This window comes from Microtus oregoni, unplaced genomic scaffold (genome assembly GCF_018167655.1).
Source record: "Microtus oregoni isolate MIOR12 unplaced genomic scaffold, Mior012 000046F_ref0000063, whole genome shotgun sequence".
NCBI lineage: Eukaryota > Metazoa > Chordata > Mammalia > Rodentia > Cricetidae > Microtus > Microtus oregoni.
This window is the reverse complement of record NW_024543220.1, coordinates 17,893,306-17,920,210: the sequence shown is the minus strand read 5'-3', so window position 1 is coordinate 17,920,210 and position 26,905 is coordinate 17,893,306. Positions and strand designations below refer to the sequence as shown.

Sequence of the window (26,905 nt, the reverse complement as noted above, 5' to 3'; positions counted from 1 at the left end):
CCTTCTCTTGAGCCATTTTATTAGTCTGAAATGAACAGTCAGGCCGCTTTTTCTACGCGGATTACAAGTTTGCTTCTCTTCCCTCTATTCTTGCTGATCATCTATGCTTCTTGAGGCCTTGAGACGTGGCTCTGAAAGCCTGCACGGAGCAGAGGCACTTGGAAGGTGGCGTCTACAGCATTTCTGTGTTGTTCTTCTGGCTTTACCATCTGTGAGCAAACAGGCACTCCCAGTGTTTTATGGTGCTTTGGAGTTGAGCCAGACCCACTTTGGGCACAACAGGCTCCAGTAGAGGACCAAGAACAACCAAATATTTCCTTGTCAAATCCAGGGGGCTTTTGAAGGGACACAGTGGTCAAGATGAAGGAGCCCCAGGCTCTCCACTCCCCTCACCAACTCGTTTCCCCAAGCTCTGCCATGAGTCTCAGCAAGGGCTGTCACATTGGCTAAAGAGATCACCTGCGTTCCGTTGGGAGGCAGCAGCTCCCTGGGCAAAGGCCCTGCTGAAGGGCTAGAGAGTTCTGGCCAGCATTTGATCTTGAGGTAGAGAACCCCAAGTCTTTGCTGATGGATTCAGTGTCCGAAAGACAGAGAAAAGTCTATAGTCTATGCTTCTGGAACTCTCCGGAAGACATGGAGCTGTCCGGGTGACCTAGGCTGTCTGGGAGTCTGCTTTTCCCTAGATGACTGCCCCATCCCACAAGGATCTCTAACTGAAGTTTTGAGGGCAGGTTAGGAGGAAAGGGGGCCGGACCCCACGGTTCCAGCACTGTGCCTTCTGCCTGACCCCTCCTCTAGAACTTCACTGGGCCAGGGGAGCCTGACTCCTTGCGCTGTGACACACGGGAACAACTGCGGCAGAAGGGCTGTCCAGCCGATGACATCATGGAACCCAGGAGCCTTGCTGAGCCACATTACGACCCACCAGGGGAACGGAAGCAGCTCTTTCCACAGAAAGTGACGCTTTACTTGCGACCAGGTAGGTTTGGACTCGGCTGGGATGGGCTGGGTGTACAAGGAAGGCATTCAGGAGGGCAGCCTGTGCAACCTGTCAGGGCTGACAGCTGGGACGTGTCCCTGGGTTGGACAGTGAACTGAGCTGGTTAATGAGCCTCTCATGACGGATGTCTGCGCTCTAGAGCTAGTGAAAGGGTTCCACGCATGAAAGTGCTTGCCACCAAGCCTGGTGACCTGAGTTCAAGTCCCCGGGACCCAAAGGGTGAAAAGAGAAAACCAACTCCTGCAAGTAGTTATGGGACCTCCATATGCAGAACGTGGTGCGTACAAGCCACCCTCCCATAAATAAACAAAACTGTAACTTTTTAAAAAGTTACTTCAGCTGGACTGTGGTGGTGCATGCCTTTAATCCCAGCACTTGGGAGGTTGAGGCAGCGGATCTCTGTGAGTTCGAGACCAGCCTGATCTACAGAGCAAGCTCTAGGACAGCCAAGGTTACACTAAGAAACCCTTTCTCAAAAATCAAATCCCTGGGGGCTGGAGAGATGGCTCAGTGGTTAAGAGCATTGCCTGCTCTTCCAAAGGTCCTGAGTTCAATTCCCAGCAACCACATGGTGGCTCATAACCATCTGTAAAGAGGCCCTCTTCTGGCCTTCAGGCATACAGACAGAATATTGTATACATAATAAATAAATAAATTAAAAAATAAATTAAAAAAAATAAAATTCCTGGGTGGATTCCCTCAAACCCACTGTCTGCTTTGTGTGTCTGGATCCTCTCTTAGCAGTGTGCTCTGTGCCTCGTTGAAAAGGGGAAGCAAACTGTTCCGAAATCAGCATGCATTTCCACTCTCAAAGGCTCAGACACTCTTGGCACAGTGAGTGCACTGATTAAGTCCGATAGCCCAGGATGCAGAACTGCTTACTTAACTCAGGCTTGCCCCAGGCAGGCTTGGCTGGGTCAGACGCAGTGAAGTGAGCAAGGCTGGGACAAGAGGCATGCTGTGGGCAGACTCAATGTCACAAGGGGACCATCAGATTGCCCTGAGAGCCTCTGGATGGGGACCCCAGAGGCTCGTCCTGGTTTCATTTCTGTTGCTGTGATAAAACACCTTGACTAAAGGCAACTTAGTGGGAAAGAGGGTTGTTTTCAGCTCACGGTTTACTGTTTCAGGGAAGACTAGGCAGCAGAAACTTGAAGCTCACGTAACATCCACAGCCAAGAAGGGAGAGAAATGACGGCATGCTTAGCGCTAGGCTCACTTCCTCTGCTTTTAACGAGACCAGGGCCCCAAACCGGGGAATTTTACCACCCACCCAGGCTGGGTCTTCTTGCATCAATGAAGTCAGTCCACCATTATTGCCCAAGATACACCCACGTGCCAACCTGATCTTCACAGTCCTTCAGTGGGATTCTTCCCACGTGATTTTACTCTGTGCCCAGGCTAAGCGGTGCCAGGATCTAATTGGTGTCTGATGGGCAGATTGTCAGGACGGGGTAGCGAGGAAGTAGAGCATGAAAGGGGGCAGGGAGGTGGCTTTGGGGGGGGTCAGCCTGGGGACATCAGAGGACAGAGCTTGTCCCATGAGCTCTTGTGAGTTGACACAAGGCCTTCTGCTCTGGGACCTCTGACCCTGCCCCTGTCCTTCTGACCCCTGAAGGGCAGTTCTGGCATGCTCACCTTCCTGAGCCAGGAAGTCCTAGCTGGCACAGGTGCAGCCCCTCCTAGTGGGAAGAGAGGGTGGCTCTCTTGACCTTCCTTGTAAAAATGTTAATGGTTGGTTGGGTTTCACCCTGCTGGTCTGAATGTTAGCACCACAGTCTGGATGCTTAGGCTTCCAACTCATGGATTTGCACGGCACACACTCTCTGCACACAGGCATTCTTGTACTTGGAGTGAGCCCACTTAACTGAACCCAAATCTGCCCATCCTGTGTCCTGGCCCCAGGCCCTGCCAGGTCATAATAAAGGGGAGGCAATAGGAATTTAGGGACTAGGTGAGGGCTGACAGCCAGGCTCAAAGTGTCCCTTGCTCTCTTCTGACAGGGCAGGCAGCTGCATTCAACGTGACTTTCCGGCGGGCCAAGGGCTACCCCATTGATCTGTACTACCTCATGGATCTCTCCTACTCCATGCTAGACGACCTCAACAATGTCAAGAAGTTGGGCGGTGACCTGCTGCGGGCCCTCAATGAGATCACTGAGTCTGGCCGCATCGGTGAGGCCCACAGTGCAGACATGCATCTCAACCTTGGGAACCCCCTGCTGCTGCACAGAAGCTGGGGAGCTGCATATGCAGTGCTCATGGGGCCAGACTCAGCCCTGCATCTCTACCACAGCCACGTCTGGTCACAGGCTGCTAAGACCCGTGGACTCCTCCAACCTTTCTCTCTCTCCTTTATATTTTGATGTTTAAAAGACAACGGTCCTGCAGTGCTGATTTCTGAAAAGTGTGTCTGTCTTACAGTGACCACACCATCAATAGAGTAGTGGAAGCAAACTTCAGGGCAAGGGTCAAAGGGTGAAGGTTGCAGCACTGCCTAGCACCAGCATGTTCACCAAGCACTTGGGACAAGAGAACAGCACTTTGGCCTCATTGTCTATGTATCAGGATGCCCACACGCACACCTGAACGCAGGATGCTAGCAAGCTTCTATAGTGTTGTGTGCTCACACACTTACACATGTCCAGGATCCCATACACAAACACATTTGCATGCCTGTGTCTGTAGGCCTGCATACACAAGACCCGTGTATATATCTACATGTACTCACACGCAAACACTCATGATCACACATGTATATGACCACATATCTGTACATACTCTGTCACACACACTCATGTTTGTACATGACTTCACATGTTCTCATCTACACATGACTACACACATGCTTGCACCACAGGTTCATCCACACATGCTCCCAAAACCATCACCTTGCTTTCTTCCTTGTTTGGGAAACTGAGACTTGACCCTTACCCCACTGGGAAGTTCACTGACCTGCCTGGAGCCCTGCCTGCTGCCTCGTCCCCATGCCTCCAGCCTCATGCTGTATATTCTCCAGGTTTCAGGTCCTCCCTGTCCTGCCTAAGGGTCTGTCTTCTGTCTCTGTCCCCCCGCCTCATGAAATGTACCCCTCAGGCTTTGGGTCCTTCGTGGACAAGACAGTGCTGCCCTTTGTCAACACACATCCGGAGAAACTGAAGAACCCATGTCCCAACAAGGAGAAGGCCTGCCAGCCCCCGTTTGCCTTTCGGCACGTGCTCAAGCTAACCGACAACTCCAACCAGTTTCAGACAGAGGTCGGCAAGCAATTGATTTCCGGAAACCTGGACGCCCCTGAGGGTGGACTGGATGCCATAATGCAAGTCGCTGCATGCCCGGTGAGGTCACTGTCCCTGGTCAGCTCTCCCAATTTCCTCAAACGCAGGAGCTCCACCAGTGTTGTGGGGCCACTCGCTCTGGTTAAAGGACCTCTTCAGGGACTCACCCCATCTGGCCCCATGTTGTCACCCTGGATCTTGGAAGGGCAACCTCCATGCCCCAGGTCCCTCCCAGCCTCCCATCAGAGAGCAAAGGCAGAGTTGCAACATAGCCCTGAAAAACACATTTCAGCCTTAACTGATAACCCTCAAGCTCCCCTGAGAGCCAGGCTGCCCAGCAGCGGGTCTTCAGAGTGAGGACTGTGCTTAGTTAGCTCCATGTCTCCTCATCTACACTCCGGCCTGTCAATTCCAGACTGTGCTTATAATGTCATCTGCAGCAAGCCAATCCCGCCCCAGCCTGGCTCTCAGTTCTCCAGCCTTGTTGGGCTCACGCTGTGGGCACACACATTCTACATGTGTGTTGGACCATGGGACAAAGCCTGGGTGGGTGCTGCATATGTGTGCTCCTTCCCTTCTTCCAGACACTCAGCTCCCCTATGAACATCCCTTGATCCCCTCTTTAGTGGTTGGGAGATGTTTCCTTTTAGTGGACGCTGCTATGTATCTTTCTCCTTCACAATTGTCACTGGGGTCCAGTTCCAGGTCTGAAGAATGTTTATCTCTTTAGATTCAGGTGTATTTCAGCTCTCACCTCACAGTCCTGCAGGGCATGCTGGGAACTGTTGGCTTAGGCACTTCCTGGGTACTAGATGGGATCTCTATCTATCTATCTATCTATCTATCTATCTATCTATCTATCTCTATCTCTGTCTGTCTCTGTCTGTCTCTTTCTCTCTCTCCCCCACCCTGTCTCTCTATCAGGCCTAGCAGGGAAACTAAGGCAGGTAACCTCTGGCTGCCTTCTTCCTCAGGAGGAAATTGGCTGGCGCAATGTCACGAGGCTCCTGGTGTTTGCCACAGATGATGGCTTCCACTTTGCTGGTGATGGGAAGCTTGGCGCCATCCTGACGCCCAATGACGGCCGCTGCCACCTGGAAGAGAACATGTACAAGAGGAGCAATGAGTTCGTGAGTACTCTGCCTGCCTAGGCCCATCCCAGCGCCAAGACTGGCTAGAGGCCATTCAGGAATGATGAGAGGACAAGATGAAAGCAGGGCCACATGCCTAGATCACCCCAGCAGAACCCAGACTCTTCCTAACACAAATAGCAAATCACAGAGCAGTTCCCAGAGACCCTGGTGACCTAATGAGATTCCTGGCGCTCACATCGGCCTGCAAAGCAATCCTGGCCCTGGTCCTCACGGCAGAGACCCTGACACAGCACCCCACCCCAATCCATCTCACTGCCTCTGTGCATGCCTGCTCTGCCCGTAATGACCCTGTCCGAGCTCCAGGTCCCATCTCTGAATACTCATTGCCTTTCCTAAAGTACCGTGAAGAATTTTTGCACCCCTGTACTGCAGTGACCACCTGAAACACACTGATGTGGAGTTGCTGGCAGATAGAATCTGGGGGTACTGACCCCACGCAGGAGCAGGGGTATCTTTTTTTTTTATTTTTTTTATTTTCGAGACAGGTTTCTCTGTAGTTTTTGGTGCCTGTTCTGGAACTAGCTCTTGTAGACCAGGCTGGCCTCGAACTCACAGAGATCCACCTGCCTCTGCCTCCCGAGTGCTGGGATTAAAGGCGTGTGCCACCACCGCCCGGCAGGAGCATGGGTATCTTATGTCCATTTGCCACACCCCTAAAGTTGAATATCATGCCCATTTGCTGTACATCATGGTGGTAAGGAGTGGGGTCTAAAATCTAACCCTAGTGGGAACCCAGGGACTTTCCTGGTGCCTACACAGCAGCTCCTCAGGATGCTGCCTGCATTCCGGCTGCCTTAGCACCCAGAGTGCTAACTCCCAGGAGTGTTGCTTACCTGACATTGACTAAGAGAATTATCACAATAGTCAGGGTTCTCTTCTTATATTTCAAAAGAGTTGGTTTTTTGTCAATCCTGTCACACCAAGTAAGGCCTGCCCTGAGCAAGTGGCATTGCCCTGTCAGCATGGACTCTTGCTCTCCCAAGGTGTCCCAGAAGACTTGTCTGACAAGATGTCCCCTTTCTCCAGGACTACCCATCGGTGGGCCAGCTGGCGCACAAGCTTTCCGAGAGCAACATCCAGCCTATCTTCGCGGTAACCAAGAAGATGGTGAAAACCTATGAGGTAAGCAGAGCCTTGTGCAATGTGGGCAACAGGCCCCCTCAGCTGTGAGTGACAAGCCAGGCCCTGCCCAATATTGCCTCAGTTCTGCTTTCCGTGTTGGGCTGTGGGTGGTCAGCCTGGCCACTGGCCACAGTTTTCTGGGTGTGAGCATCCTGGTGGAGGAAGCTGAGGCCGCCACTGGGCTACACAGTGTCCATGTCTTGAAATTCAATTCCGCAGCGCTGCTCGCTCTTTTTGTCTCTTCTGAAACAAATTAGCCTGGAACTGCTTCTCTCTCCTTCCCCCTCCTCCCCTCTCTCTTTAGCTCAAAGAGAAGTCCCCTTTGAATAATCAACATTCAGATGGAGCTAAAGTCACAAGTTGGGACCCCTTCTTCCTCCATGTGTTGATTAGCAACAAGCCTCCCCAAAGCACCTCAACAAACAGAAGCCAAAACCAAAGCAAACAGGATCTTGGGTTTGCCACTGGCTTTGAAACAGTTGCTCCATCCTCCTGGGGAGGACGCAGCCACCCTTGCTCCTTGTAGAGGCAGGCCTGAGGACGCCAAGGCTTTGCATCCAGAGAACTCTCTCTGGTAGCCTCCAGAGGAAGGCAAAGTCCCACTCTTGTTGTCAGGAGACCCTTCAGTTCATACAGCAGGAATGTCACTTCCATCCGTTCATCTCTTAAGACAGTAGTAGTTGGAGCCAAAGGTGTCAGAGCAAGAAGCAGCTGCCAAGTTAGACGGTGTTTCTGATGGTTGGGATGGCTCCCTCTAGCCCCTCAAAATGCTCCTTGAGGTTCATCCTGTGTTTCTCCTGCGGTTGTCACGCCATGTGTGTGTGTCCTGCTTTGGAAAGTCAGCTGAGGAGCTGAGGTAAAATCCTCCAAGGATGCGTTCACACAGCCAGGATTCTCAGGTGTTGTCAGGCTCAGCAGAATTAAACAAAGCCACTAGGCTCCCAGTCGATTTGCCACAGTGTCGGGGTAAAGTCAACAGAGATAAGAAACAGAAAAGGCAAATCTAGGAACAAGATGGGGCTCAAGCTTCCATGGCCCCTCCCCTTTCAGGGTTAATCTCTCAGTTGACCAGGACCCCCAGACCCTCCTGAGAATGGCGGGATCCTTCGAGGGTTGTCCTCTCCTCACTGAGCTGCAGCAGGTCCCCACTCTTACGATGAGTGGCGTGGGTCGCGTTGCAGAAGACACCGTGGAGATGGGGGAGAAATCCGCAGACAGGGAACTTGAGTCCCAAGCCCACCACCAGTTAGGCTTTGATGGTTGAATAAGACAGGGCTCTGTGGAGGAACCGAACGGACAGAATATTGTGCAAGGCGATCCATTAGAATGTCTTGCAACCCATAAGAGCGGAATTGTGCCACCGTAGTTGATTGCCCTCTCAAAAGGCTGAGAGATTGGTAGTTGCCCAGTTAATGAAATTGGATGCCCAGCCTAGTATGGAAGGACTGAAGGGTTCCTGGAAAGTTGCTGCTCTTTGGTCCACTATGGAAGATGCCTTGTTGTGATGCTGGTGAAGGACAGCAGCAGTACAAGGCAGATGCGCTCACTAGCAAGAAGCAAAGGCAGACAGTGACACAGAGCTGGCAGAGGGTGCTGCCCACTCTGCAAGGGGGTCTTCCTCCTTCACTTAGCCCTTCCCGGAAGCATTCTCACAGGCTTATCCAGAGGAATATCTTAGCTGGCTCCAGGTTCAAGCCAGGTGACAATCAAGAATAGGCACAGCAGGGGTCACAGGCCCTCCCAACCCAGGGGTCACGGGCCCTTCCAACCCTCTGTCCCTTAGGTTGATGGTCAAGAATGTAGGGATATGTGAGGATAGTCCACACTGGACCCTCCTCCTGTCCAAGCCTGGTCCCTGTGCCGGCGCAAATGAAGTGGGTTGCAGAGCCCAGAGGCGGTTGATGACTAGGCTATGATGGACTCTTGGAAGGGGCAGACTTCATTCCAGAGACTCCAGGAAGGGTACTGAGCCTGGGTGGCTTGGTCCTCAGCTCCGTGGAGGTGTGGAGGAGGCGAATGACCAGTTGCTGCTCATGAAATATAGCATAGCCATGAGCACTAGGGAAGATGTGAGGAAAATGCAGGATGTCTGTCATTCGAAGGCTCCTCTGGGCAGCAGGCCTGTGCCGCTGCAGCTGCTTGTCACCGGATTAGGTGACAGTCACTATTAAATGAGAACTCTGAAATCCATTGAACTAGTCAGGGCTTACCGCTTTTTGCGATCTCACCACATTGTACTGTTATCTGTGTAGCGTGCTGATGTGGTAGGAATACTGTCCCATGGTGAGGCAGGCATGTTATCACATTGATATTATCAGATGTTATCAGATTGAAGTGTCCACTGGGGACATTCGCACCAAGGAGTGTAACCTCCACTCAGGGCTTTGGAGCTGGCCTTTCTCCCTCCTCTTTCTTTCCTTGTCTCCCTTCCTCCTTCTCCCCCCCCTCCCCCCCACTCTCTCCCTTTCTTTTTGAGGGAAGGTATCTCTACACAATCCTGGCTATCTTGTAGATCAGGCTGGCCTTGAACTCACAGAGTTCCGCCTGCCTCTGCCTCCCACGCCCTGGAATTAAAGGCGTGCGCCACCATCTGGCTTTTGCCCCTTTCTTAGTCCGAATTTGAGATTAAACCTGTGCTAGCAATGCTGTGCTGCTGGCCCACAGCCTCAGCCCTCTCCTCACTTCCTCTTCTGAGACAGTCTGGCTGAGGAACCCCGGCAGGCCCTGAGCTTGTCATCTCCCTACCTCAGCCTCCCAAGTATCTGGAATGAGAGGCCTAGGACACCAGACCAGCCAATAAGAAGCCTAGGACACCAGACCAGCCAATGAGAGGCCTAGGGCACCAGACCAGCCAATGAGAAGCCTAGGACACCAAACCAGCCAATGAGAAGCCTAGGACACCAGACCAGCCAATGAGAAGCCTAGGACACCAGACCAGCCAAGGGCTTGGGCTCCTCAGCTGGGATGAGAGGCTGTGACTCAGGCTGCCGCACACACCAGGCCTGGCTCCTCGGGGTTTGCGCTCAGAATCTGTTATTGGCATTCAGCAGCACACCATTGACTTACGGAAGAATGTCATGTGAACCATGAGCAAGGGAGGCCATGGGCATCCATTACAAGCCTCATGGCTGTGGAGGGGCCTGTAGCACCATGTGCCAGCTTGAGCTTCTTTCTCATCAACAGAAGCTCACAGAGATCATCCCCAAGTCGGCGGTGGGGGAGCTGTCTGATGATTCCAGCAACGTGGTGCAGCTCATCAAGAACGCCTATTACGTGAGTCTCCGGCAGAGCCGGGTGGGCTGGCAAGGCCACCGTGGGTCAGCGGAGGTCACCTTGTCACGTTGGGGTTCCTACTGGGCTCCTCATAGCTTCTGGATGGGAGTGGCAGGGAGAAAAAAAGGGAGCGTAAAGAGAGATGTACCAGCCTCTACCCACGGCTTTGGGTCCTTTTGGGGCATGACTGACCTTCCTAGATCCCGCCTGCTAATTCCTGAAACACCAATGGCAAGCCCTTCTTACTGAGGCTCTTCCCAGCTACCTGACACGGAATAGTGGGGAATGGAGGGCTGGTGAACGCAGAATGATGCCTCTCACAGTGTGGAGATCCCAGAAATCATCACTGTGGCCTTCGGCCTTGAGCCCTGAGATAAAGCGCCTCTTGTTTTTGTTTTAAAGATGTTTTTAAATATTTATTTACAATATTCTGTCTGCCTATATGCCTGCAGGCCAGACGAGGGCACCAGACCTCATTACAGATGGTTGTGAGCCACCATGTGGTTGCTGGGAATTGAACTCAGGACCTTTGGAAGAGCAGGCAATGCTCTTAACCATTGAGCCATCTCTCCAGCCCTAAAACACCTCTTATATGCCAGACCTCAAACTTATTCTGACCCCTCATCCATCATCCTCCTTGATGATTGGCAGTTTGTTTAAGTATATTCAGATTTGCTTCCCTCGGAGGCCCAGTGTCACGGTGAACACCAGTGTGCACTAAACACACCGTCCAGACCCCGACCAGTCACAAAAATCTACTCCCAGTGGCAGGTGTCCCCGAAGTTCTGACCTGCATCCCTGTTGCTGAATGTCTTGAAGGCTGACAGCACCAACCGTGTCGAAGGCCCTTCAATACCACTGTGGGGGGCTGCAGAGCAAAGCCTGGGGCCAGGCTGGGGAACCCTGTTTCCTTCTCCAGCCTTGTGAGTCCCAGAATCCCCAAGCAGGCTCCCGTGCCTAATTGCTGCCCAGTCATGTCTAGCTCTGTCTTTACAGGGATGACTCGGGTGACACCATCATTGCCCACTCACCAAAAGCCACCCGTTCTCCTTCTCCTTCCGTCTGTGTCTTGTGTCTCTCACATCCCCTCAGCAATCTATCGTTCCTCCTCTGCTAACCCTGGGGTTAGACAGTGAAGGGATAGTCCTCACAGGGCTCATGGCCTGTGCCTAGCTGGTCCCCGGCTGGTAGCCTGTCTCAGAGCAAACCCATGGCCGCATTCTGCTGTCCCATCCTGACAGAATCACTGAGCTCCTAGCAGGTGTTTGTGCCATCAGCTGGTGTGCAGGAGAAGTATGAGAAGGGAGATGTCCAGGGGTGCAGGGATGGATGGACAAGTCACCTCTGAGCATGACTGCTCTCTGTCCACAGAAACTTTCCTCCAGGGTCTTCCTAGACCACAGCACCCTCCCCGACACCCTGAAAGTTACCTACGACTCTTTCTGCAGTAATGGAGCATCAAGCATAGGCAAGCCCCGAGGGGACTGTGACGGTGTGCAGATCAACGTCCCGGTGAGCTGGCCTGCTGAGGCACCTGGCATTCCCGCATCAGCATGTTGGAGGGGTCTGGGGAGATCTTGGTGACCCACTCCCAGTGAGAGCTGGGAGGCAAAAGAAGATCACAGGGATAAGCGAGGGAGGAGACCACTGATAACCAGCAGCTTGCCTCTTTTCCCTTTACACACCAGCGAGAAGGCCAGATGTGACATCAGGGAAAGGGTACAGGGAGGGTGCCAGGACATGGTCTCAGCTGCAGGTTCGCACCTATCAATGTAACGAATGCCTGCAAATTTCTAGAGAGGCCCTGGGTAGACTGGCGGGCATGGAACAACAGCGCCCTCTGGGGGCAACTTCTGGACATGCACAACTGGACAAGTATCTGGTTGGGATGCCTGAGAGGCTCAGCAAAAGGGACAAGAGCAGAGCCATTACCCAAGTCACCCACAGTCCTGAACGGAACTCCACCATTCTCTTATAGGTCACCTTCCAGGTAAAGGTCACAGCTTCCGAGTGCATCCAGGAGCAGTCCTTTGTCATCCGAGCACTGGGCTTCACAGATACAGTGACCGTGAAGGTCCTTCCCCAGTGTGAATGCCAGTGCCGGGACCAGAGTCGGGAGCAGGGTCTCTGTGGAGGCAAAGGTTCCATGGAGTGTGGCATCTGCAGGTGAGAAGCGTGCACGTGGCCCATGGTCCATCAGTCCTCGGGGAAGATACCTGCAAATGAGGTGGACTTGGCCAGCCCATAGCATAGTGAGTCGGGCATGCATGGGTCACCCCACAGCCTGCCAGCCCACGAAGCAGGTGTCTGAAGGTGGTATGGTCAGCTCACCCAGGAGGTAGATGGCCTGCAAGTACTCCCACATCCTAGCTCTCTGACCTCAGAGCAATCAGGCTAACAGCATGTAGCTAGAGTATCACTGGACCAGGTGGCTACTCCTGGCAGCCTGGGCCCTAAAGTCACCCTGTGAACACAGGCCTCAGTTCAGGATGCAATCAAGGAGGAAGGGTGCAGTGTGCCTAGCAGAGAGGCTGTAGTTGGAGGCTTGGGTGTCAATCATCCTCTCCCAACTGCTTCCCCAGTTTCTGATCTTTGGGGTGCTCTATCCCACACCCAAGGCCCACACTGCTGTGTACCACCTCCCAGATACTCTATGATAGCGGTGGTTTTGGTGGCCACGCCCTGACCAGTGGCACCTTGCTCTGGTCCTGAGTGTGCAACCCTAGGTGGCTTCTCTTCCAAGCTGAGCTAACTTGACTGGTCAGGAATTCTGCGACTTCCTCCCGTAGGAGGACACAGTGGGATGGGGCAGGGTTGGCTACTGAAGCTCTCATCTCACTGAGCTGTGTACAGAGTCCCCCATGTTCTTCTTTACCTAGCTCAGTGGTGAGGTAGTGCTGCCATGTCCCCACCAGACCCCGTTTCCAAGTCTAGGTTAGCAGGGACAGAAACTGGTTCCTTAGGACAGTCCATGGATACAACGCTCAGGAAGCTCCCAGATGCGCCTGCCAGAGGTGCTGTGCTAGTTAGTGTGTCTGCTGCTGTGAAGAGACACCAGGACCATGTCAGCTCCTACAAAGGAAAACAGTGAATTGGGTGGCTTACAGTTCAGAGATTCGGTCTATTATCATTGTGGCAGGACATGAGGGCATGCTGGAGTAGGAGCTGAGACTTCTACATCTTGACCCATGGGCAACAGGAAGGGATATGTCTCACTGGGCGTGGCTTCAGCATATATGTGTATGTGTGTGTATGTGTATACGTATATGTATATGTATATGTGAGCCATCCAAGCCCTTCTCTACAGTGACACACTTCCTCCATCAAGACGATACCTGCTCCAATAAGGCCACACCTCCTAATAGTGCCACTCCCTTTGGGGGGCATTTTCTTTCAAACCACCACAGGGTATCATGCTTATGGGACAGTCACCTATATGCCCACAGGGACTTCCTTGCCTAGGACATGGCACATGCTCAGGAGACCTTTGGAAGCAGGTGTGGTGTGCCATACATTACAGGTGTTTGGATGAGTTCTGGACCAGGTAGGACAGGAGGTGCTTTCATGCTGAGGGAGGACCTAAGCGCACACCCCTCCCCTATTACACCAGGTGTGAATCCGGCTACATTGGGAAAAACTGTGAGTGCCAGACACAGGGCCGAAGCAGCCAGGAACTGGAAGGAAGCTGCCGGAAGGACAACAGCTCCATCGTGTGTTCAGGGCTGGGGGACTGCATCTGTGGGCAGTGTGTGTGCCACACCAGTGATGTCCCCAACAAAGTGATCTTCGGGCAGTACTGCGAGTGTGACAACGTCAACTGTGAAAGATACGATGGCCAAGTCTGCGGTGGCCCACGTAAGTGCCAGGGGCTACGGGTAGCCATTTGCACAGCTTGTATCAGGACATATTAAGTGGGACATTGGGGACAGACAGGTGGGCCGACTAGCAAGCCTTCCCTGCCTGTTTCTGTGTCTGCAAGGGTCAGCATTGCCCTGGGAAGGCAATGGAGGTGACAGTCCCGTTCTGACCCAAGAGCTTTTCAGATACAACGTGGCGGCCCTGTCTGGCTAAATGGTGGCCATGTTGCTAGAGGTACAGGACAAGAAGACATCCCCGGTCCCTGCGTTTTTGCCCCGATGTCCTTCCATGGTTCTCTGGAGCCATGTGAGGAGGGTTAACTAGAAGTAGTTAACAGTCCTCCTTGCAAGGCGGTATCAGGCTAGGGAGCAGGATGGCTCCCTGTTCCTGGTCAACTGCAGGGCAATGAGTCCCGGTGACCTCGGTTGTTTTCCAGAGAGGGGCTCCTGCTCCTGTGGCCAGTGCAGCTGCAAGGAGGGCTTCGAGGGCTCCGCCTGCCAGTGCCGCAGGTCCACGGAGGGCTGTCTGAATACCCGGCTGGTGGAGTGTAGTGGCCGTGGCCGGTGTCGCTGCAACAGATGCGAGTGTATCGCGGGTTACCAGCCACCGCTGTGTGAGGATTGTCCTGGCTGCCCCTCGCCCTGTAGCGAGCCCAAGCACATGTGAGTGTCCCCATGGCCCATATTGGTCTCACTGTTGGACGACCCGGGAGCCTCCCCCCACCCCCCCGAGACACAACTGTGCCATAGGTCTCAGCAGGGTTCAGCAAACCTGGTGTCTCTGCCACCACCTACCTCTTTGCATGCCTGCAGGAGTCCTGGCTTCACAGGGGATCTAGGCCCCTTCAGTCTTTGAACCAGGTTTCCCTAACCCTTCCAGACCCTCTTAGAAACATATTATTCCCCATCACTCACATGGCACTGAGACCTGAGAGCTTCCCAGACCCTCCGCCTGGGACTGCCTGGTATGCAGACAGCCAGACTCCTTTCACGCTACGTATCAGACACGCCTGCATTTCCTAAATCATTCCTGCCACCTTGTATAGCTCTACAGCATGGTCCAGCCGTGCATCCTCACATACCAGTGTACCCCCCCACACACCTGGGCATCCTGGCACACACGTGTGTTTTCATTATTCACAAAACTTGACGCACCAGTGCACCCTTTTACAGCCATGCATCTCTGCGCACCTATGCACCCCGACGGACCTGTGCGTGCTTGCATATCAACATGCCATGTCACACCTCATGCCCTAACACCCTCTCAACACCCACTCCACCCCACTCCTCCGCAGCTCTTGTGCCGAGTGCCGGAAGTTCGATAAGGGCCCCTTTGAGAAGAACTGTAGTGAGGCGTGTGCCAGTGTGACCCTGCAGCTCACCCCTTTGAAGGGAAAACTCTGCAAGGAGCGGGACTCGGAGGGCTGCTGGATGACCTACACCATGCAGCAGAAGGACGGCAAGGGCATTTACGACATCCACGTGGAGGACAACCGAGGTGAGGCTGAGCGCTGCCTGGGACATGACATGATCCCGTCTAGGTTGAACGCGGTGACAAGAACTCTGACCGCGAGGTCTCTGCAGCGAGAGGACCGCAGAGAAAATGTCCCTCCTCTGCGGATGCAAGTCAGGCCCAGTAGCAGGAGGAGAGCCACCCAGGATACCTGCACAGGGCAGCATTGCGGGACAGGCTGCCCGCCATCCCCTTTTCTTGTCCTACGGCCTCTCTTTCACTCTGCTCTCCTTCCCGGGCCCTACGTGAGAGGAATAGCAGGTGGCATTTCCTGGCGGTGGCTCCAACATGGGTTGGGTGTGATGCCATTTCAGGACCACACTGTCCAGCCAGAGCATCACCCATTTGATGGGACGATCCTGAGAGATGGTGTCTGTTGCTTCCTCAGAAACCCCCACGGAGAGCTGTAGGGCAGTGGAAGTGACCCTCCCAGGCACTGATCCCTCCACTTGTCTCTGGTCTTTGCCAGGCCCAGTCACACATGTGAACTTGGAGATTCTGACCTGGTCTCTAGGTTCATGCTGAAGGGAAGGGGGACACCTTGGCTATACTCCAGACGCACACCCAGCACAGTGTGAGGCTGTAGCCGGCAGTGAGAGGTCGCCCAGGCTTTCCTCATGTTGACCCTTGGCCTGACCTCCTTCTCTGTGAACAAGGGCCAGGCCAAGTGGCCTTTGTGTATCATTTGGAAGCACAGGGCCTGGTCTCATTTCTGGTAGGGGTGAGGCTAAATTCCATCCTCTGTTCGTGAGATGCGCAGAGGGTGAGCCCTCTGTGGCAGGAATAGATAGATATAGAGCACTGACCACCATAGGGAGGGGCTGACATTTTGGGTTGTGTGCTTCCTCCTTAGAATGTGTGGAAGGCCCCAATGTGGCTGCCATCGTAGGGGGCACCGTGTTGCTCGTCGTGCTGATTGGTGTCCTCCTCCTGATCATCTGGAAGGCCCTGACCCACCTGACTGACCTCAGGGAGTACAGGCGCTTTGAGAAGGAGAAGCTCAAGTCCCAGTGGAACAATGTGAGTGGCCTTGCTCAGGGGACCCACATGACACATGCATACTCCCTTTCCTCTTTGACCTCCCACGGGGAGCAATTGGTACATTCTCTATCCCAGCTGAGCGTGGGAGACCCACAGAGAGTGTCTTTCCCACCTCTTACTCTCACTGTGGGACTATGGCTGTCCTGGAGTAATGACACATCCCTTACCCCAGCAGCTTAGCCTGCAGGCTCCCAGTGTTGCGGTGAGCAGGCTTAGCCTGAGCCTCAGGCCCTAGGAAGGCTCCTTGTCTTGGTTGGTTCCTCAGAGTGACCTCTACTGATCTGGCTAGTGGCTTCTTAGAGTCTTGATACACTCCCTGTGCTGACAAGAGCATGTTTGGTTCCTCCCTAGGACAACCCCCTCTTCAAGAGTGCTACCACTACTGTCATGAACCCTAAGTTTGCTGAAAGCTAGGGCGCGAGCTTCCAGGATCAACCACATGCGACTCTGAGACCACGCCTCCTCCCCTCTGCAATCGTGATGTGGCTTACAGCTCACCACAGCACTGCCAAGGATCCAAAGGCCCACTCTGTTTCTCCTCACCTTTTACGACAAAGCTGGAAGGCTTGCCACAAACCCATCCTCTCACGGGCACAGTCTTGTCACCACAGAGCCTTAAGGATGTCCCCAGGTTCCGCACACACTTCCTTATATAAAGGAAGACTGCAGGCCTAGTAAAGGTGGCATGGACTTATTTATATTTAACCTTGTCAGGATATGAAACCACATCCCATTGTTTTATATTAACACCCCAACCATTGTATTATATATGGGTATGAAACTATAGCCCACGTATTATATTGTAATCGTGTGTGTAAAAATAATAAAGCTTCCATCATGCTATCCACAGAATGTGGGCTTTGTGGAGTCCTCCAGGCTCAAGTGGCTGAGCCCCAGGGTGTTTTGTCCCACCTGCCGATGGTTCGTTCACATCCTGAGGGTTCTGGTGGGTTCTGGGCCTTGGAGTGGGAGATTTGGTTCTCTTCTTCCCTACCTGTGGACCTGTATATATGGAGCCCTCCCAGACCCAGTGCTAAATCCTAGATGGCTGCGCAACAGGTGTCAGGTGACAGAAACGGCATCCTCCCCTTTCCTCCTCCCAACTTCTGTCTGTCAGGTTTAGTACAGGAGATAGGGTGGTGGCCAGAACACAACCAGGGTTGGGTAAGAAGTTTCTTTCTTGTGAGCTGTTTTTGGGGGTGACCTGGAAGTCACTGCTGACTCACGTTCTAAATGAGTGAATGGATCCACGTTGTGTTCAGTGATCATGAGTTCCTGGGTCTCCGAGAGTGATGAGCCAACATACTAGGTAGTTTTTCTGGAAATATTTGTTTAGCCTCCTGGTCTAAAGTGGTTCCCTTGCTTAGCCCCATCTCTCACAAGAGCATCCTGTTGGGGGAGTATGCTATGCAAACTGCTTACCTCATGGCAGACTGGTGTGGGAAGTTCTTCTGCATATGTGTTGCTTTTATTGGTTAGTGAATGTTTAATAATGATTAATAAAGAAGCTGCTCTTGGCCAATGGCTTAACAGAATATAGCCAGGCTGGAATAGATAGATACAGAGAAAGAAGATCTAGAGAAAGAAGTTGCAAGAAGCCATGTAGCTCCTCTGAAGACAGATGCTGAATGAAACTTTAACCGGCAAACCACAGCCTCGTGGCAATACACAGATTAATGGAGATGGGTTAGTTTAGGATATGAGAGTTAGCCAGAAATATGCCTAAGCTATTGGCCAAACAGTATTGTAATTAATGCAGATTTCTGTGATTATTTCATGGTCTGGGCAGCCGGGAACAAACAGACGGCTTCCCCCAACAGCAGACAGAAAGCAGAGGTAGAATGTGACCAGTGACAAGCTATCCCAAGGACCAACCCCCAACCTTCCAAATTAGTGCACTCACTAAGCACCAAGGCTCCAATACAGGAGCTTTTGTAGAAGGAAACCTCATACCCAAAGATATCACACAGCCATGTAAATGGCTGCCCAGCTTTTGTGCCCAAGCCTTTGAGTAGGAAGGGTGTGGCCAGAGAAACCCTCAAGGGCTCTCACTCACCTCTGGCACTGACATGGCATAGTGGCAGTAGACTGAGCCATGGGGAGGATGCTATAAGCAAGGGGACAGTGAAACCCCTGTACTGGACCACTCTGTAGGTAGAAAGGTTTATTGGGGACCAAATGGCCAAGGGTCTCTTAGGGGATGGAGCAGTGTTGTTTTCCTGTTGGCTGAACGACTGCCCCAAATCTACTGATATTTTAACTACTACCAGCACCCTGCCACTCAGACCAGGGCCTGGCGGGATTTTCAGCCCCACCGGCACCAGCTTGCCCACCTCATCACTCCCCCCATGTTCAATTCTACATAATCACACAAGAGTGAAGTGTGCAGGGTTGAGTATCAGACTCTTCCCCATGCGAAATGGATTTTCTATTTTTGGTTGTGCGCCTAGCCTTTTACAGCTGAGCCATCTCTCCAACCCAGCGAAATGTACTTTCACATGATATTCTGTTTTCATCTTTCCTTAAGAATGTAATTGTTCGGGCTGGAGAGATGACTCAGAGGTTAAGAGCACTGGTTGCTCTTCCAGAGGTCCTGAGTTCAATTCCCAGCAACCACATGGTGGCTCACAACCATCTGTAATAAGATCTGGTGCCCTGTTTTGGCATGCAGGTGTACATGCATGCAGAATACTATACATAATAAATAAATCTTTTTTTAAAAAGAATATCATTGTTCAAAGTCCAGAAAAAGCTGTTATTGATTAAACAACCTATTCAGTCAAAAAGCAAATGCTGCCTGTCAGGCAGAGTGGATGCCACAGTGGATCTCCTCTGACCCCACCAGAACTCAGCCTGCAAGGGTAGCCTGCATTGTCGTTTATTAGGGCCAGCGTCAAGCACAGCTGCTGGGTCCTCTGTTCTAGCGCCACCTGCTGGTGGTGCTTGCTGTCTACTGTCCCTTGGAAATGTTTGCCGCCATGGCCAGAGGAAGTCCCTTGCCAGTCCCTGGGAGTCTCTTGCCAGTCCCATGGGAGCTGCCCTGGTAGCAGCAGTGAGCCTGGACATTTGTCCCAAGAGGCCTTGAGATTTTCCTGGACAATGACCACTCCTTCGTAGGGAGTCCTACCTCAGTCAAGGCACCAATCCTCCTTTTTGGGGCTTATTGCCTTGCTTCCCACCATGTTGTGAGTATGGGTAGGTGGCCAGTCTTTGCCTTCTCCATTCTACCTGGCGGTTCCCAGCATCTGGCCACCTTTGAGCATCACTTCTTGCCTGAGACTCATCCTATAATGTAGGACTGATTCTAATTGGTCTTAATAAATAAAACTCGGGGTCAGATAGGTGAAAGCTGATGGATCAGCAAAGCAAAGGAGCCAGTAATAGAGTAATAGAGCTTACCTCTGCCAGTGCTCAGACCAAAGGGGCGATCCTGTGCCTACGAATCCTCAGACTGCTGCTGTCTCTACAAAACCTCACGCTGCTTCCGTCTCTATGAATCCTCAGATTGCACTGAGCTCCCGTCTCCTCCGGCCTTATATTCCTCTCTCTACCCAGCCATATCACTCCTGTCTCCACCTTCTTAGCGCTGGGATTAAAGGCATGTGGTCCCAAGTGCTGGGATCACCTTTGTGTGAGCTCTGTTTCTCTTTTAAGCACACAGCCTAGGGTGGCCTTGAACTCACAGAGACCTGTCTGCCTCTGGCTCCCAAGACCTGGGATTAAAGGTGTGTGCCACCACTGCCTGGTGGCTTAGCTCTGCACTCTGATCTTCGGGCAAGCTTTATTTGTAAGATCACAAACAAAGCCGGGCGGTGGTGGCGCACGCCTTTAATCCCAGCACTCGGGAGGCAGAGGCAGGCGGATCTCTGTGAGTTCGAGACCAGCCTGGTCTACAAGAGCTAGTTCCAGGAGAGGCTCCAAAACCACAGAGAAACCCTGTCTCGAAAAACCAAAAAAAAAAAAAAAAAAAAAAAGATCACAAACAAATTATCACTACACCACGGTGCTGTGTGAATGTTAATGTCTCTCCCCACTTCGCCTGTTGGAATTTATTCCAAAGACAATAGTGGTAGGGAGTAGGGTCTTTGAGAGATGAAAGGACCTCAGTGTGAAATTAGAAGTGAGGAAGCTTGTGAGAGACAAGGAGCTGTCTGGCAAGTAGAGCTAATCCTCAGCAGTCACCAGATCCGCTGATGCCTTGATTCCCAGCCTCTGGCACTAGGTTTGTGTCACAGATAAATTGCCCAGCTTTAGGTATTTTGTTAGAGCCAGAGGAACAGACTGAATAAGTGTATTTGAAATCTGCCACGTGTGCTATGTGTTCTCTTTCCTGCCTTCCTGAGCATCACCCAAGGCTGCTCTGCTTTGCATTGCCCTGTTTATTAAGACTGGATTTATTAATTTGGTTTGATCTGGCTTATTGCGTTGGCAGCAAAGGAGCCCAGTAACTAAGGACCTAATACCTAACAGATAGGAAGTTAGTTTTCTGAATTTTGAGGCCTGAGAGGCCCCCATAGCATGAAGCAGGTCCCAAACCAGTGGAGTAAACAACCTCTCACAGGGCCATTAAGACCATCCCGCATTCCAGAGTAACTCGTTCTTCATCCTTGCTAAGTCCAACCGTGGAAAATGGGCTTTGTCCCCAGGCGCGGCCCCTCCCTGGCCCCAGTGATCTGCTGATCTCTGTCTCCCACAGACAGACAGACACACAGACACACAGACACAGACACACACACACACACAGACACACACACACACACACACACACACACACACACACACACACCCCGGCACCTTGCCATCTCCCCTCCAGGAGTTCCAAGTCCCAACCCCTCGAGCAAGCACCCCGATGGAGCCCCTGCTGACAAATGCGCTGTGTGACCCAGGAGGAAGCTCCCACACTTTTCACGCTGTCAGGATGGAATTCTGTGGCTAATTGAGACATGTCCTCACACTGGTGAGAACCCAGTCACTCAGATACTACCAAATAAAACTGAAAATCCCCAGCAGGTGACTCAGGTATCAGAAGCTCTGATGTGTGGCTGTGGAATTCCCATAACCGCTGGGCTGCTCCCCGGTTTTCTGTCTCCCCTGTCATGCTCTTGACTACCCGAAAGTGCTGCATTTAATAAAACATGGGCATTTTAGTTTGGCTTAATTTGACCTGATTGGGTTTCTTTGCACTGGTGGAGCGGCTCACCTTAGGATTGTTCCTAACACATACCCCATGAAAACCAGCGAGCAGTAAACCTGCTCTCCACGTGTCTCTCCTCCGGCGCCCACTTAAAATACCTTGTAGGAGTGTGGCATGCTGGGATTTGGAGTCCAGACCGAGGCAACTCCCAGGCCACGGGGCTGGGCTGGATGCCAGGGGCTGGGCTGAGACTCCCAACTTAACTCTACATTTCAGATTCTTTGGATATAGGGGTGACAGGAAGTTGAGGTGATAATTATGACCAACATTTTAGGCTCTTTTTGGAAAAAGGGGTGTAGACTCAAGTCTGGCTACTTCCTGCAGGTATGGGATGACATGGGAGAGGGGAGAGCTGGAAGTTGGCCCGCTCACGCCCAGCAAAAGGTGTGGTTGGGGCAGCATCTGGTTTGCTGTAGTCCTCAGGCAGCTGCTTTTTGAGGGAGATGCAAAGGCAGGTGGCTAGGAGGAAAAAAATATTATTATTGGCTCTATGAAATGGGACTAGCCATGGGATGGTACACAATAGCAGATGAAACCAGATTTTAGTTGGCAGGTGTCCATGATCCAGAAGACTTTATCCTGCACCAGGTGGAAGTGTTCCCTAGCTTACCAACACACTGGTGACCTTGTCCTTGAGCAAATGTGTCCAGGACAGGCTTCTTGTGAAGGCTGTGCCAGGCACTGAGTTGGCTCAGGTTTGGGACACTGACCCTGGGCTCTAATCATCTGACCCAGGGCACCTGGTTCTGTTCTGGTGTTTGTTTGCAGTGGCCACTGGAGCTTTGAAACTTTGGTAGAGGTCTTGGCGGTGGGAAGGGGAGGAGCCGGGACTTGAACTCATGCATAGTAGGAGGCCGCTCATTCGTTCGTTCCTGGCTACTCAGACCCAAAATAATCACTCAGAAACTTTATTAATTAAATCACTGCTTGGCCTATTAGCTCTAGTTTTTTATTGGCTAACTCTTACATCTAGAATTAAGCCATTTCTATTATTTTCTATTTTACCATGAGGCTCGTGGCCTACAGGCAAGATTCCATCATGTCTGTCTCTGGCAGCGGCTTCATGGTGTCTCCTGACTCCACCTTCTTTCTCCTAGCATTCAGTTAGCTTCCCCCCCCCCCCCGCCTCCCCCCACCACTTAGCTCTCTTCTGCCCTGCTATAGGCCTAAAGCAGTTTCTTTATTCATTAACCAATAAAAGCAACACATAGACAGAAGAACTTTCCACACCATTCATGGCTTCATGGTGACTCAAAATGCAGACCTCAAAGGGAATGAGACAGTTTATTCTTGAGCCCATTATGAATGACCATAGCTTAGGAACATAGACACAGGTTGTCCTGAATAACATGCTTCAAATGTGTATACAGTTCAATAAAGTCCTTACAGTTACAGAACAAAACAAAGTCATATATCAAGGCACTTTTCAAATCTTTAATATTAGAGGAGACATCAGGTAGCTGGGTTACAACAAAGCAGGAAAGTCTCTTGCTATAGCTCTCAGATGTTATCCACGGCATTATAAAATTTGGGTTTGGTGGAAGATAGTAGTCTGCTGTGAATGCATTCCAGAGATTGCACCTGATAGTAAAAAAGATTAAGTCAGAGCCAGGCAGTGACGGTGAGCACCTTTAATCCCAGCACTCAGGAGGCAGAGGCAGGTGAATCTCTGTGAGTCAGAGGCCAGCCTGGTCTACAAAGTGAGTTACAGGACAGCCAGGGCCACACAGAGAAACCCTGTCTAGAAAAAAAACATTAAAAAAAAAGATATTAGGTCAGAGGTGGGCAATGATTGGCTAGTAAGGAAACTAAGAGAGGCCACGAAAATTCGGCTCTGGGTCTGCAACATTCCAATTCTCCAAGATTGCCAATTCCAATCAATCAAGTGGCCTTGAGGAGCAACAGATGCAGATTGGACCATAGCAAGTCAGATGCATTTAGCCAATAGTTGAATAGTATACTTCAAAGATGGCAGAAGCTGGCAAACCTGAGAAACGGCAGCAGTGAAGGACCTTGGGTTGGTCATTGTGCATGAGGCTTATGTCTATTCATGAAGGTGGTAGCATAGTCACAGGGTGCCATGGTAACCAGCCAGGATCTCCTGAGGATACAGACCTTCCACAGGGTACATGATACCATGCTAACCAAGCCAGGATCTCCTGAGGATGCAGGCCTTCCACAGGGTGCATGATTCTATGGTAACCAAGCCAGGATCTCCTGAGGATACAGACCTTCCACAGGGTACATGATACCATGCTAACCAAGCCAGGATCTCCTGAGGATGCAGGCCTTCCACAGGGTACATGACTGGGATGACCCCCCTAGGGTCTGAGGTTTTGACACAGTAGAAAGAAAAGTGCTTAACTCTAACAGGGTATTTAAAGACAGCTGCCGTTTCCTTGGTGTGTTCGTTAGCCTCTTCGATGCTATGATAGAACACTGGCTAAACCAACTAGGGAAGGAAAGAATTTAACTTGGCTTACCCTTCCACACCACAATCCATCATTTAGGGAAGCCAGGACAGGAGCTCCAGGCAGGAATTGAGACAGAATCTCAGAGACTTACTGCTTAGACCCTGGCTCAGCTTGCTTTCTTCTATAATCCAGCACCACCTGCCCAGAGACGGCCCTCCCACATCGATCATGAATCAATAAAATGTTTCAGAGACATACTCACTGTCGGGGTCCGATGCTAGCTTGGACCCTCAATTATTTCTCTTGACCAGACCCCAACATAAACTATCTCTCTGGACCGGCGTGGAGGCACGGGAATAAAGACACAACTCACATGGCTTTATCAGGAGGGAGATTCTCAGTGGTCCCTAATGAAGTCATGAGTTCACATCCTGAAGAATTTTTCTTGTTTATTCTCCAAACAGTCTTTATACCAAAACTTAACTTAGGGGAAATACATTAACATTCTGTCTCCTAGGTAACCGGGTGAATGGCTTTCAGTCCCATCCACAGCTACCTGTCTGCTGTGTATGCGAGCTGTCACATAGGTTTGAATTAGCATTTCTATCAGGCATCCTCCAAATTACAAAGGACCTTTTGTTAGGTTGCAATGCCCTGTCTGGTAGGCTACTTGACCATTTGCAGGTGGGGCCTATGGCTTTAGAGCCCAACTGCCACACCATATAGAAATAAGGGCCTACAACTCCCAGACCCATCCAATGGAGTCAATTCCTTACCTGACTTTCCTCCTGCTAATATGACTCTAGTTTGTGGCCACTTGCAAAAACTATCCAGCACACTTGGCTACCCCATGTCTAGCTCCTTGCCTCAACTATCTTAGTGTAGGCGATGTGCCGCTGCCTTGAACATGGAGCATCCATTCTTCTTCCATCATCTAAATAGCATCGGGGTGGGGGCCTGGGAGAAGCGCCAACTGCCAGCTACTCCTGGAGCTGCTATCATAATGTAGTTAAACATTTAAAAAAATTCTTTTAAAAAAATAGTTTCCTTACTCATATTTTATATATGAGTGCTCCGTATGTGCCCCTGCATATCAGAAGAGGGGATCATATTATATGAGGGATGTGAGCCACCATGTGGGTGCTGGGAATTGAACTCTGGAAGAGCAGCCAGAACTCTTAACCACTGAGCCATCTCTCCACCTACTTCCCTGCTATCATCGTCTTCTCTTCTTAACACCTGTCCACAGGCACTTCAGACTGTGGCCGCAGGGTATGTGACACGGGCTGCAGAGCTGGTTCAGTGGATGAGAACGTCCAATCCATTACTCCAGTTGATGAGATCAGTGCTGGCAAGAGGAAGGTGCACGCATAAAGGGGTTCATGACCCCCCCAAGTACATGTTTGGGGCACTGACATTAGCTTTGCTTTACTGGAGGGGGAGTGGAGCAGGGCAAGGAAGTTGCAAAATGAAATAATCTTGGTCCCACTGTGGTCTGGTTGTTCGTTGTTTTGGTTCTGGTCCTTCAGGGTGATGTTTAAGAAGCCCTGGCTGCTGCAGGGGACAAGCTGGTTACCTGGAAGTGACTGCTCCTTCTTAGGAGATGGGGCATCTGTCCACCAAGTTCTGTTGTTTTTTATCTCTTGGGAGCCCGCCCCACTCTCGGGAGCTTCTCTGCTGTTTCCTTATATCTCTTAATAAACTGTCCTTACTGTTCTGCTGCTGCGATGAAACACCATGAACACAAGCAACTTGGGGAGGAAAGGGTTTATTTCCCTCTCAGTTTCATAGAACAGTGTAACATGGAAAGCAGTCAGGACAGGAACTCATGCTGCTTACTGCCTTGTTCCTCGAGGCTCATTTAGCCTGCTTTATTATAGAACCCAGGACTACCAGCCCAAGAGCTGGACTCTCCATCAATTACTAAGAAAATGCCCTATAGGCTGACCTCCTACAGCCCACTCTTAGGCATTTTCTCATTTGAGGCTTTCTTCCTCTCAGATGACTTGAGCTTGTTGTATTCAAGTTGACATAAAACTACAAGACACAGTGGGGCGGTGGTGGTGCACGCCTTTAATTCCAGCATTCGGGAGGCAGAGGCAAGTGGATGATCTCTGTGAGTTCGAGGCCAGCCTGGTCTACAGAGCTAGTTCCAGGACAGCTAGTGCTGTTACATAGAGAAACCCTATCTTGAAGAAAAAAAAAAGTAAAAAATTAGCAGATACAAGCTTGTATCCTTGTATCCTATTTTGCTTACTCCTACAATTGTCGGGGTCTCTAGTAAGCCAAGAAAATTGGGAGCCGCTGTCCCACACTGATTTTGGTGGCCCTAACGCTAGGTCCCTGGTTCACACAGAGAAACTACCCTGCTACTCAAAGCTCCTGTATCTCCAAGTTCATGTTCTTCTATCACTGTGAATCAATCAGGACTGTTTTGTTTCCTTTGAGCCAGGGTCTCATGGGCTGAGGAGGACCTTGAGCTTCTGATTTTCTTGACTCCACCTCCCAAGTGCTGCGGTGACAGGTGTGCTCTATCACGACGGGTTTGTGAGGTTCTGAGGATGAAACTACGGGCCTTGTGCATCTATTGCTAGGCAGGCAATCCTACTACCTAAGTCAGCTTCATCTTCAGCCCTCTCTCAGGAATTTAAACGCCTTTCCATGACAAGTTCGAGACAGCTTGGATGCCGTTTGAATGTACAGAAGTGAATCAAGCCTCAAAACCTGTGCTGTGGACACCCACGCGGCCCTGGGAAACAATCCCCAGGGCTGGCAGGAGGTCCTACTGAGGATGGGTCGGGTGGTCGAGGTTTACAGAACAGGCACCACCCGCAGTCGCTGCTACCAGCGGCCCTAATTAAAGGGGCTTGACAGCACTTGAGGCCACAGGCCCAGGCCACACCGCTTTGCGGTCATGCTCAGAGCCCCTCGGGGGTCCTAGGTCTCTCACTGTCCCCAATGGATCTATGTGGAGCAGAGCATCTGAGCCTCAGAACCTGCCTCCGACGCCAAGGCTCCCTTGCCGCGCAAGCGCTCTAGCAAGCAAAGGACAGCCCCGGC

The 26,905-nt window shown here is 51.5% G+C and overlaps 1 protein-coding gene across 1 annotated transcript in view; it reads left to right on the top strand.

The window, feature by feature from the left end:
- Itgb2 (integrin subunit beta 2) overlaps positions 1–17,080 on the top strand; it is a 29,743-nt gene extending 12,663 nt beyond the window's left edge. Inside the window, exons 4-16 of the mRNA XM_041634860.1 lie at positions 799–979; positions 3,004–3,174; positions 4,096–4,337; positions 5,252–5,407; positions 6,458–6,553; positions 9,737–9,826; positions 11,198–11,338; positions 11,805–11,992; positions 13,437–13,681; positions 14,121–14,346; positions 14,979–15,181; positions 16,050–16,216; positions 16,589–17,080. Coding sequence (XP_041490794.1) covers positions 799–979; positions 3,004–3,174; positions 4,096–4,337; positions 5,252–5,407; positions 6,458–6,553; positions 9,737–9,826; positions 11,198–11,338; positions 11,805–11,992; positions 13,437–13,681; positions 14,121–14,346; positions 14,979–15,181; positions 16,050–16,216; positions 16,589–16,651 — 2,169 coding nt within the window. The 3' untranslated portion in view covers positions 16,652–17,080. The remainder of the gene's footprint in view (positions 1–798; positions 980–3,003; positions 3,175–4,095; positions 4,338–5,251; positions 5,408–6,457; positions 6,554–9,736; positions 9,827–11,197; positions 11,339–11,804; positions 11,993–13,436; positions 13,682–14,120; positions 14,347–14,978; positions 15,182–16,049; positions 16,217–16,588) is intronic.
- Positions 17,081–26,905: the final 9,825 nt, after the last annotated feature.